This window comes from Macrobrachium nipponense, chromosome 26, assembly GCF_015104395.2.
Source record: "Macrobrachium nipponense isolate FS-2020 chromosome 26, ASM1510439v2, whole genome shotgun sequence".
Taxonomy (NCBI): Eukaryota; Metazoa; Arthropoda; class Malacostraca; order Decapoda; family Palaemonidae; genus Macrobrachium; species Macrobrachium nipponense.
The window spans coordinates 37,828,145-37,842,101 of NC_087215.1; the positions used below are offsets into that span (position 1 = coordinate 37,828,145).

Genomic DNA, 13,957 nt, shown 5'->3' on the forward strand with positions numbered 1-13,957 from the left:
AAGGAATGTTAATAAAAAATGGCCCTAGGGAAAGCAACAACATAATATATGGAATCCCATGTATGGACTACCCCTCCTTTCATGTCGGGCAATCTAGCAAGAGCTTAGAAGTGAGAATCAAACAGCATAAATATTCTGTCATAACTGGGCAAACATCTAATGCAATACTAATTTATTTAAGTGAAAACAACCACGGATAAATTGGATTGGCAGTTCAGTAATTGCAAGATCAAAGATGTCTTATCACGAAATCTTTCAGAATCTGCCATTATACAACTTACTTCCCATTGTAATTTTATTATTAGTCATGGCCTGTTTCATTTAGACCTTAGTATTTGTAACATGATGAAAATTTACCTCAAAGATACCATTGCAGACTTAAATACAAATTAGTTGCCTTATAGATATTTTCTTTTTATATGTATTTTTAATATGTTTTGTGAATAAGTTTTTGTTTACGAAAGGTTTGAATGTGGTCAGTTACCGCCCTGTATAATCCATTAATTGTCTTGTCCCTGTGTCTGAGCAGTTGGACTTAATCTTTTTGTAAACCTCTTAGAAATTGTGCCCATGTTTATTTTCGTTTGGGAAGGTTATAATTCTCCAGGTGTGTTGGATTCTAGGTACTTATCTCCTTATAATCCCTATTTTCTTTATACGACCCTTCCTTGTCCTCTCAGTTTCTCATGTATGTCAGCCAGTCTGCTAAGTAAAGGACGTTGAGTCTAAAGATCTTGTAGTTACTCCAGTGTTTCACTTTCCTTCGTGGCTTATACCTTTACTTATGCATTTATCACTTTCCAAACTTTCGTGAGTCAGTTTTTATATATATATATATATATATATATATATATATATATATATATATATATATTATGTGTACATACATTCCCAGAACCCACACATGAATTAAAGAAATTGGATGCCGGTTTTATATGCGTCCGTACACCTTCCCTCTTTCTTCCTTTTAAATTCGTGTATTGATTTTTGTTCCATGTGAGTTGGGTGCTGTACTTAGTGTGTTTGAGATAGGTTATAAGGCAGTCAGAGCAGAATAAGCGGAGCACATATCATACTACAAACTTACAAGACGGGTGAGGGAGAGGCTCCTCAGGCCTATCCCTCTTGGTTGCGACGTCAGGCTGCCGCAGACCTTACGGCCAAACGCCACAAGGTCTGATTTCAGTATTTCCTCCGTCGGTGTTGGTTAGAGCAGCCTGGCAACCTTCCAGTTGGTATTTGATGGATAAATATTGCCTCCTTACCGGCTTTAGTGCGATGAAGAAAGAGACGGAGAATTTTTGGAAGGGAAAGGATAGACTTGTCGTTCCTGACTGCGTTGCTATTCCGTTTTGTCCTGTCCCGTCCCGTCCCGTCCGGTGTCTGGCTGAGAACACAGGTTACACGACGACTCTTTTTACTAGTTTTTAGGGTTGAATGGAGGGTTGTGGCTGTTCACCACAAAAGGAAGAATGTGTGTCTGACACTTGGGATAACCTCTTGTTCTTTTGGTTTGGGATCGGCGCTTAATTGTGCTTTCGTCTGCTGTAGTGGATCGTGTATTTAAGGAGTCTCTCTCTCTCTCTCTCTCTCTCTCCATATATAAGTTATTTGTAAATATGTGTGTAAGTTTAATGTACTCTGACATATCTAGTATACCCCCTGTTTGCTCAATTGATACATCAGGTGAAGAATGTAGATACATGAAGGGTTGTTTCTTCTCAAGTAATCTAACGCCCCGAAGCTAGTGACAGTTTTCGAACACCATCTTTTCTCAAGCAATCTACTTGCAGACTCATCTGTATTGATTCTTTAGTGTGCCGTCTGTGGAATGAAACTGAACGCAAAGTTTCTGAAATTTTCGCTCCAAGCCCGAAAGAAAATAATATATTAGATAATAAAGCCCTTTTTTTCTAAGGAGTTTGTTTGAGTGGATGTCTGCATGTTGTTGCACACAAGTTCCATTTTGTTTTCGTGCTATTTATTTCTCCTTTTCAGTCTCGATTCTTGCTTTTCTTAAAAGGGTATACGGTTGTGCAACACGATCGACGGCAATTTTGCTTTTTTCATCTCATATTAATGAAATTTTAAAATTAAATTCAATTTATATTTTCCGCTTGTTGTTCTATAGTTTGAAGAAATTCTCTCTCTCTCTCTCTCTCTCTCTCTCTCTCTCTCTCTCTCTCTCTCTCTCTCTCTCTCTCCTGCTGTGCTGCTGCTTCGTATTGGCTGCGCCGTTTGCCTCGATCTTGGAATCTTGGGGGTGTTTAGCATCTTTCTTGACTGACTGAAAAGCGCTCTTCGTGTTTGCCGTATCTGTGTGTTCAACTGCGTGTGAGAAATTTCCATAGCTTCAGGATGTTATAAATGGATGATCCAATTTCATCTTTTTACTTTTATCTGTTGCACGTTGATACTTTGAATTGCATAATATAGATACTATTATGAGGCGCGCACAACGCTCATTTATATTTAAATATTGTTTGTAGATATACATGAATGAGTGTTATGTACCCTTCAACCGTAGAACCTTGTGATTATCTAAAAAAAGATGATCTACAAAAGAAAATCAAAATCATGTTGCATAGGTTATCTACCACAAATTCGAGGAGCCTTGTGCGAGAATAATATGCAGTAAACATACAGAGGCGAATAGGTGTTTACAGATGAATTTGACTTGAAACTAATACTCCGGGCAAATAAGGCTTTATGGTTTGGAACCTGATTGCTTCCCCTTCGGTATTGTTAATAAGATTAAAGAAAATTTGTGCCATGTTCGCAATAAGAGAACGTTGGCTGCGACTGTAGAATTTTATGAAAAGATATTGGTATGATAGAGTGCCTTTAGTTTCTTCTTGGCTCCCTGAGTGTAACTACCATTGGGATTCTGCATTCCACCCAACCGGTTATAGGCACTAACATTCATTACTCCATCTTTTTCTATATCGTTTTATGCTATATTTCGATTCAAAACTGTTTTCAGTTGTCTCAAGTCCGTATTTGAATGTCATGCTTATGTAGATCGGTCAGCATATAACACTATCACAGTACCTTCTATTTTAAATCTTTGTCTGCCTTAGCGATTTAAAGTTCCTTCCGTTCTTCTCGGAATCAGAGACCAATATGACCTGATAAAAAATGTAAACAATATCGCACTGCCTTGACCGAGCAGGTCCGCGGTTCACCTGATTCTTTTTGCTTTCTGACCTTCGCAGTTCCACTCAGCTGGAGCAACTCCGGTGCCTGTGGCCGAATAGTAGAATCAAGTTATTGCAGGCTCCACTTTGTTGAAATGAATTTCATAGCATCGTATCGCTTCATACTCACTATACCTCAGAAGTCAGTTGCATTTCATTTCCTTGCGCATGTCAATATGGGAATCATGTGTTCACGGAGATGAATGTCAGCGTTGCTGACTTCGCTTTATCCCTATTGTTATTGAGAGGCAAAACAAAATATAAGTGAACTTGATTATATCAGTGAGTCGGGAGTTGTATACAATGAAGGTAGTTGAGATAGCAATTAAGAATAATTGGTTCTCGGAGATAATCGGACAAGATATATAAATAATATCTATTGTATTATCCATATTGTGTAAGTGATATTTTTTGTATTGAGTCATCAAAGCCAGTAGTTCTTTGAAGATTGTAACACGAAGTTGATAAGATACTTTATTTGTTAATTGCAAGTTTCCTCTAGTCGTTTGTCTCTGTACTTAATTTTTTTACATTTTTTATTTATATTTTCTTATTAACGATACCAGTAGGTGAGGATTACCAAGTTTAACTTGGAAGGAAAATTAAAACGGAATGTTGCTATCGGGAAACATTTGGTCATCCTACAAATTGGCAAGCAGACAATCTATTACCAGTGACTTTATTGCAAAACTAGTAGCAGTTTTGATGTTACCATTGTAAGCGCCTTCAGGACATAGAGTAGTTTCATAGTAAAATGAAGCAGTTGAATTTTCATTTGTACATAAATAAAAAAATTCATTATTAAAAGTTAAAACGATTACCATCGTTGTGATCTGTGTGGGATATGTTCTCTGTATTTATTTAGAGCTAAAATTGTCATTTATGTCCTTCAGAAATATCTAATTACGGTTAATTATTAAGTAGTTACGTTTAGAATATCTAATTTCAGTTAATTATTGAGTAGTTACGTTTAAAACTGTATATTATTATAGTTAATTATGGTAAAGTTGAATTGGAGGTAAATTGGTTCCGAGAGATAATCTTACAAATCCCAAATTTCTTTCGAATACATTTAATGCATAAGTAATCAAAGCCAGTTAATAAGTCAACTGTTGTTTGTGCGCTTTAGTGTAGATTAATGTGAGCTCCATCACTAAAATGACTTCGATCGTGATGGTGAACTGAAATCTAATACTGCAAGTCCACATTTCATTTTCAACCGTTGTAAGTTCATCGTTGGTATACCCTACATTATTATTCTTCATTGGGCTGTACTGAACAAGATATGGACATACTTAAAAAGTCCCATCTCTGTACCTTCAGGATACGTACATACATGCATATAAACGCATATATATATATATATATATATATATATATATATATATATATATATATATATATTATATATATATATGTGTGTGTGTGTGTGTGTGTGTGTGTGTGTGTGTGTGTGTGTGTCAGTGTGTATGTTTATCGTACAAGGAAAATGGCGACCCCGATGTCCACTTTGGGAAAGTGCAGGCAGCCCGAATCCCAGTTGTGCGGTATTGCCGTCATCGGCCCCCGAGCCGCAACACCTTTCATTCATTTTACACTACCTCCGCTCATATTCTCTTTCTTCCATCTTACTTTCCACCTTCAAAAAATTATTTCAGAGTGCAGCTAGTAAGTTTTCCTCCTGTTGCACCTTAAAAATGTGAGTCTGTGTCTGTGGGCGGACGCATGTTTTATGTCTTTACATGAGTTTGATTCCATGTAAATGTGATTTTTAAACGTTTTCCTCAGTAACCACTTTTGTGTGTGTGTGTGTGTGTGTGTGTGTGTGAGCACCATGGTGGTAATTTGCTTACTAACCGTTGGGTGACTGAGAGCGGAAATAATATTTGACACTGAAAGCATTCCACTTTTCTCACTAATCTTTGCAAGCGACAATAGGTCCTTTCCCATGATGAATTCATGGCAAGCTCTGGAATTTAACGCTGAGGCGAAAGCTCTCTGAAATGTTGATGCGTTCTCTGTTATTTCAAAAATAAGGAATTAGAAGATCGTATTTGTGTTGTAGTACACGGATATGACCTTAATCTCTTCCATTCAACATAGAAAGGCATTATTTTGTTATGATAATTGTTATGAGTATCTTTATTTGGTTATATTCCCAGTGCTATTTTGTGAGCATGATTCCACCATAGCTCTCTCATTTTGGCAGATTCAACCACTCACAATGTATAATGTTCATTATCATATGTGTTTAAATTTATGTATGTACATCGCTTACATCTTTATCCCGGCCGTTTCACTAATCCAATCCCATTTTATCCCGTTCTTCTCTTCTTTTCTGTCACGCAGCCCTTTTCTCTCTTTGCAACTCCCCGTCGGAGTCCAATCCTTCCCTCTCGTCTCTTCCAGCATTGCCTGCGCCTGTCCTCTTCCCTTCTGTCCAGCCTTGCAAGTTCCCTCTTGCCCCCCCCCCCCAATGCAACCCCATATCCCATCTTCCCCACCCACACTTCCCATTTTGTCCCCAAAGTACACCCACCCATCCCTCTCCTATTCCTTTTCTGGGTCCTTTCTCGCCCCTCCGTTCACGGAGCCGCTGTAGCATTTGCGATAAGGGACGTAAACATCGCAACGTCAACGAACCGTTTACAGTAGAGGAAAAACGACAAAAGTTTCGACAGAATCTCCTGAACCGAACGTTAAACTAATAACACAAATCTCGGTATTGGCCCACCTGATAATGGCATCAGTTCTGTTTCAATATCTTTTAAGTAGATGACTTCGTCCTAAGGCATCAAAGAATATTCTCTCTTTTTTTTTCGGCTTAGAAGTTACTATGTGCAGTATATAATCACACACAACACACACATACACACACACACATATATATATATATATATGTATATATACGTATATATATATATATAAATTTGTACGTTATCGTAACCCACACACGTATGTATAGAATAAGTTTACATGCGCATGGATACAAATATACACACACAAGAATACTGCTAATACGATAAACTAGAATCACGGGAAAGTTAACTTTTTTCAGCCTAAAGAATGACGATATATCGTGGATATGTGTCAAATATATCACTCAGTGAGTTGTGAAATTGCAAAGTTGTTTGTAACTGTTTTGACCAGAATCACGTATGGCGGCGATTGAAGCTATTTACAGCACGGGAATATCGGCTCTATGTCCTGGCTTAATACGGGTTCTTTCAAGGGAGAAATGAGGAGATAAAAAAGATGGTTGTCTCAAGGAAAAATATAGTGTTTCGGAATGTATCTCACGTGACAGGAAAATTAGATGCTATTAACGATAGTTTAAGAGAGAGAAAGAAAGAAAGAAAGATAAAGGGGGAGGGTCCTTGTTTTTGCTGTTGGGAAAACGGCTAGTACTATCTGATGCTAAGTTCAGAGAGAGACTTCTCCGCTGAATTTATATTTGTTTTGTGTATGTTTTTTAGTTCGCGAAACATCGCTTTCTTTCCCTTACTTGACTTTCGGTTCTTTTATATTGGTGCCTGTAGCATAGCTTTCTTTTCACCCACATTGAGGTCAGTAAAAACGTGTTGCAAGTACGAGCTAATTAACCTATAAATCATTATGAACGGAAATGTGAACCTCAACATTTCCAGAATTCTTTAAGCTTGAATCCCCGTGCTGGTTATCAAATATGAGTTGACCAGGGATTTCATCTGAAAATGTGCCTAATCTTACTTTAATTATTTAAGTAAAAAAACACAATACAATATAAAACAATAATACCTAGTAGCCATTACTATTCTTACACTTAGGGACGGTAGATATATATTGTAACTATAGATATATATGGTAAGTATAATCCCCCAAGAAGAGTAAAAGGACATAAATGACTTTTACACTATTGTAATTCATGATAGTTTAAAGGACTCGTAAATACTGGTATGCCATTTATTGTAACTCATGCGACACACTTCAGCACTCTCCTAGATTCATTTAGTCGACATTATTAATCGTATAAATGATGACTGTAGTAGTTTGCGATTTAAAAAAAATGTGAACGTTTTAAGAAATTGTTGGTTTACCTATTTAGGAATTAGGTTCCTTCCTAAAAATTTCTTCTCCTACAAGCCATACAATATACTATATATATATATATATATATATATATATATATAATATATGTGTGTGTGTGTGTGTGTGTGTGTGTGTGTGTGTGTGTGTGTGTAATCGGTTGAAAAGAGTGCAAAGTCATATAGATTTTTATTGTACGTAGCCATCAAGTAATACTACGGAATTTTAGCCTGAAATTATACATGAAACTAATTTATAAAGAGTATTAAAAAATATTGAAATCTTATTATATATGTGTATATATATATATATATATATATATATATATATATATCTATATATATATATACTGTATTATATATATATATATCTATATATATATATCTATATATGTATATATATATATAATATGTGTGTGTGTGTGTGTGTGTGTGTGTGTGTGTGTGTGTGTGTGTGATGTGTGTGTGTATTTCTATATATTTCTAGCACGGTCTTTTCTTCATTTTCTTCAAATGCCAATGCTTGCGTGGCTTCCAGAATCCACTGGCAAAACTCCAAATATCTTCCGAGCTTTTCCAGTCTTGAGGAGAGATAAACAAAACCGCTACGATACAGCTATATTTATGTAGTCTTATGTCGACAGCTGTTTCAACCATCCGTGGTCGTCCTCCGGGCTGATATACAGTGACAATGGAATTACATTCTATTATACGTGTTTAGCAAAGTTCAGTCAAAAAATGACGGAGAAACACGAATCGAAATTAAAATGTTAAAAATTTTACACATACGCTAATACACGTGTGCATGTCTGTAAACCGTTGGAGGTCACCCAACGCATTATATATATGCAGACGTACCAAGGCGGCAAATGAAATGATTCCATGTTTAATTTCTCCATACGGTACCTTGACACACACACACACCTCACACACACACATACACACACACACACACACACACACATATATATATCACTTATATATATATCTATTATATATAATCTAATATAATATATATCTATATAATATATACCCTACTATCTTATCTATTATATCTATAATTACTATTATATATATATACATATATATGTATATATATATAATATATATATATATATATATATGTATGTATGTATAGTATGTATGTTATGTATGTATGTGTATGTGTGTATAGAGGTACCATATGGAAAACATGGTATTATTTCATTTACTGCCTTGGTACATCTGCATATATATAATGCGTTGGGTGATTTCAAAAATTTACATACACACACACACGCACACAAACATACATACATACATACATACATACATTGAGAGGAGCGAGAGAGAGAAAATACTCTAAAAATGAGCAGACAGCTACAGTCAATATTAGCAGTAGGCGAATCCATGAATAAAACCGTGATATTCAGGTGTCGAAGGACTTGAATAAAAAATGCGTGATGTTCGTCTAGTGACTGATTGAGAAAACGAAAAAGAAGTCAATTCAGGTACAAAGGAAATGGTTATGGAAAAGTAAACGTGGGAGTACAGTTATACAAATCGATACGGCACACTAGGTGTCATTATCTGCATTAAATTCATTGTATACGTGACGTGTACACCGGCCACTTGTTCTTCTTGCGTGTGTGTGCAACAGGCAGTAATTATCTCGTGTTCTCCCTCACTTGGTGTAACTTTTATTTGGGTTTTATTCAACTTTCATGTTCATTATTGCATTAGTTTAATTTAGACTGGGACGTATTTCGTTGCTTAAATTACTTCTCCTCTTGTTATTGTGGTTGTTGCTTTTGTTGTTTCTGTTATTAATGGTGGTGATGTGGTTTTGTTCTTATTCGTTTAGTTATTTCCTATTGGTTTCTCAATTGTACACTGCACCGCAGTCATTATATACATTCTATATACATTATTTTTCCAGTTGTCATATATATGTGTGTGTGTGTGTGTCTGTTTGTAATTATATTTGATATTATTCTTCTTAATAATATCATATACATTGCAATGAAAGTAAGTTTGTAATGGATTGCTAAGAAAGCTGTTCTTAAACATCTTTAGTTTTTCATGACATCTTTGGTAGTCGATTATTTTTTTTTTTTTTTGAAAAGTATAGCATATCAGTAATTGTAAGCGAAAAACCCGATTAAATTTTAATTGTTATGGAATCTTGAGGAACTGAGCCCTTATCCGGGAAAACTGATTACTAGATGAACAAGTATTATATACAGTAATATATATATATATATATATATATATATATCTTATATATATATATATATATATATATATATATATATATATATATATATATATATCTATATATATATATATATATATATATATATATATAATATATATATATATAAATTTGGGTCTGTAAGTGAATGCGTACGTGCGTGTGTATATTTGACTAACTTAGGTATTGAGATGAAAGTAGGAATTTCTATCGGTATTGGGCCAAGAGAAAAACCTTCAGAACTTATTATGACTTATAAGATTATGGTGTGCGCAAAGCTCCCAAAACTTTTAGGAATAAACTGATAAAATCAGCGAAAAAGTTTTCTTTTGCAGCACAAATAGAACCAAGAGCCATGGCATAACTTGTAAATTCTGTAAAGAATGCGTGTATGTAACGTTATACACAGGTAATGCAAAGCACACACACACACACACACACATATATATGTGTGTGTGCGTGAACCTATTTCCAAGAGCTGAGGTTTTCTCCTGGGAAAACAACGAAACACTGTCACTGCAACTTTCATACTTTCCCTGTTCAATCGTGGAATTACTCTGCCCAATAATGTCCTTATTTTCTAATACTTCCTCCCTATAGATCTTCATTTTCTAGGAATTCTTCCCTACTTCTCTGTTAACATTATGAATTATCCACAACCCCATCACTTCCATCTTAAGAACTTTTAATCATTAGTACTTTCTTCGCTGTACCTTTATCAATTCTGTTCGATGATTTTTTAAGTCCATTTATACTACATTCGCTTATCTCACACGACTTTTAAAAAAAAAAAAAAAAACTGATCCACACGCCCTCTTCCTTCTCGAAATCCACACTGTTATTCCCGTACCATTCCTGGGGATATATCTCATCTTCGCAGTGAAAATCCTAGAATACAGCTCACCTAGTCATGTCCTTATATTTGTACGCTTTACAGTATACAAAGGAACGATTATTCTACTCTCCCATTACGGCCTCAATACCCTCCAAGTCACACTTTCACTACCATGAAGCAACATTTTGTCATCTTGAGAATTCTTTTACACTTGGCGGCGGCACTGGCCACTACTGTTCTAGCTTGAATTTTTTTTCTACCAACTAAAAAAAAAAAAGGCAGGTTTTTAGCCAGCGCCTGGTAATCATGAAACCTACATGGGTAGTGTTTAAGAATAGCAGGTTGTGAGTCTTTATTCTTGTGGAAAATTTCTCTAGACCTTTTGATCACATTAGCTGCCTTTGTGATATGCATATATTCAATAGGTCTTCTGGATGCAAATGCCCTTCCTTTCCAATACCAATTGCACTCCCAACGTCCAGGATTTTCCAGGTCGTCTTCTCCTCTGCCCTCCCATGACATTCTTTTCGCCAGCTGATAGTTTCCATCCTTTCCTCAGCGCCAAACTATCTCAAGACTTATCACCTTTCAAATGATTATTATGCAACACATACATTATAAGTAATCTATCTCAACATCTTCGACATGTCTTTCATTCGTGGTGAACTTTGACATTTCACACCTAAAAAGAAAAGTTGGCCCAATCGCACCACTCGTAGTACATTCCATTCTTGGCTCTCATAGACACCTCATGTCTCATCCTGCCACTTTGCTTACTCTACGTATACCGTGATTTTATATCTCTCTCCTTATCTTACAGTTATTCTGTATATTTACTTTTACAACTATTTTCGAATTGCCTACCCCCATTTTATCTTTGCCATCAGTATTATGCTTCATTACTCCATCGCCGTTCATATATATATATATATATATATATATATATATATATATATATATATATATATATATATATATATATGTGTGTGTGTGTGTGTGTGTGTGTGTGTACTTATACACACATATACATATACATGTATGTATTTGTGTGTATGCTTTATATGTATAAGCCGCCGTTGTGTTTAATATCGAATGCAATATACCCTTGGAATAACTTACCTACAACGGGAATTCTAATTGATTAGTGCTTCTGATCCGGGGCAGAAGCTCTTAACAATTATAACTCTCTTTGGGGATAAATTATTCCCATGGTATAGTGAATTTAATATCAAGGGAAGTTTATACCATAATATTTGTGAATGTAAGAAACTCACGAGTGTGTAAGTGGCAAGAATTACTACACACACACACACACTTGTCATATATAAGTGTTAGATAAAAGTATGTTTGAAGTTATAGGGCACCGATATCAAACAAAGAATAATGTAAACTTCTGAATTACAAGTTGTATGCATCATTCCTTTTCGCAGGACCAGTGCATGCATGCCCATTTATCCAAGTGTGTGTGTCTAAACGTTAGTGTAAAGAAAAATAGAAAAAGGAAAAAAGTCAAGTGATATAAATAGATCAAGAGGCCAACGCTGGATTTCTGCTTAACCAGAGGATAGAATCTGAGCGACAGACGAACCGACCAGCGATTCCCAAGACACTAAAAAACCAGTAAAAATGAAAAGAATTGTGGGAGGAAAACTGAAGATTGCCGAGGGGGCGGGGGTCAGAGATTTGGAAGACTATCATTTAATGGCTAACTTAGGTAACTACTTGTTATTAAGTTGGGGCACAAGTTGTTTCTATTAATTAAGCGGAGTAACTTCATTAAGAGAGGCCCGCTGTGTAGGGCTTTGATATACTTGTGAGAGAGAGAGGTATATACGTTATTACTCCTCTCGTAGTTCGTTGGCATTATTCTCTTCCTATTAGTCGAGATTATTATGGGGACGAGTTATTGGTCGGCTTTGGGAAAAAGGGACTTTTAACCGGTCGTTTTCTCGTATATCTTAAATGATGAAGAGGAACGGGATAATGATTACCATTCTGATGGGGCGGTTTGGGGCAACAATTTTGTACTTTCTCTTTTGAAATTCGTGTCTTTCCAGTAGTTTTGCGTTTTTTATGCATCATTTTAATCTGAAGATTAACTGGATATTTGTAGGTTTACAATGTACGTGTCTGTATGTATGTATATATGCATGTATATATTTTCTCTCATAATATCTCGTAAATCGTATATAACTTATCTGTTGTTCTCCCCCTCTGATGTTGTTGAGTTTAATTTTGTAATTATTTATGTCATGTATGTTTGGAATTCAAGAGCTTTTTCAGTTTGTTATAGTATCATCCATGGTATAATTTCCTTTTAGCTTTGTATTTTAATCATTATATATATATATATATATATATTATATATATATATATATATATATTATATATATATATATATATATATATATATAATATATATATATATATATATATATATTATATATATATATATATATATATATATATATATATATATATATATATATATATATTATATATATATATATATATATATATATATATATATATATGTATATTATATATATATTTATATATTATTTATATATCTATATGTGTGTGTGTGTGTGTGTGTGTGTGTATATGCCTAAATGTTCTATCCTTTTATAAACAGACTCTCTCTCTCTCTCTCTCTCTCTCTCTCTCTCTCTCTCTCTCTCTCTCTCTCTCTGCATCACAAGCACAGGAGATGTTCTAAACATTTTTATTTTTTTTTTACAGGTCAGCGTTTGTCGCGACATCAAGATCTCAGGTCAGTAACTTGAAGGTCCTTTTAAACATATATTTAGAAAATATTGAAAGTATTGAGCGAGACTATATGAAGCTTCCGTCGTTCAATGTAATAGATTTGGTAAAAACCATGCAACGTAAAAAACACATACAAACAAAAACCTTTGTTTCGGATATCAGTATGCATGACGTTATGTCAGATTATGCAGCCTTCGTGCATTCTTGAACACATTTGAATTGAGGAATTCTGAATGTCTCTTGTGCCTGTCTCTGCGAGAATATCTGGTCAGCACATTTTCAAATAATTTATTTCTGTATGCAATCAAAAAACGCAAATGGACGCAGAAAAGACATAAAAAAGGAAAGATTAATATGCTTGGTCTATTTGTAACTAGGTATTCATGAAGTCAATTTGGTGTGGACGATACATCTGTAAATGTCGCACTGTTAGCACGGTAGCCTATATGTGGAGCTATTTTACGGAATTGGTAAGGAAGAAAGGTGGTGATATATATATTATATATATATATATATATATATATATCTATATATATATATATATATATATATATAAGATAGAATTCCATCTAACAAATGTCCCCATAAAAAACGCCTAAAGGTAGAAAGTTAATGCCATATTTCAGAGAACAACCATCTCCTCCTTCAGGCAAGTATATGAATGAAATAAGAATAACAGACAAGCGATATTTATACCAAAGTTCCAGAGGTCAGCCGTTACATCACTGCAGTTGATAGATTCTTAACCTTTTTAATAGCAGGTTTGGATGAAGATTTTATCTATATATCTGAGTCACAATCTCAGATATTATAGATAAAATCTTCCTCCAACCAGCAATTAAGAAGCTAATAACTGGAG

At 34.8% G+C, this 13,957-nt stretch overlaps 1 protein-coding gene across 7 annotated transcripts in view; it reads left to right on the plus strand.

Annotated features, from left to right (window-relative positions):
• LOC135200190 (TOX high mobility group box family member 2-like) overlaps window positions 1-13,957 on the plus strand; it is a 1,058,689-nt gene that overhangs the window by 714,603 nt on the left and 330,129 nt on the right. For all 7 annotated transcript variants that reach the window (XM_064228571.1, XM_064228575.1, XM_064228567.1 and 4 more), the window contains one exon: window positions 13,072-13,102. In XM_064228571.1, the coding sequence (XP_064084641.1) occupies window positions 13,072-13,102 (31 nt within the window). The remainder of the gene's footprint in view (window positions 1-13,071; window positions 13,103-13,957) is intronic.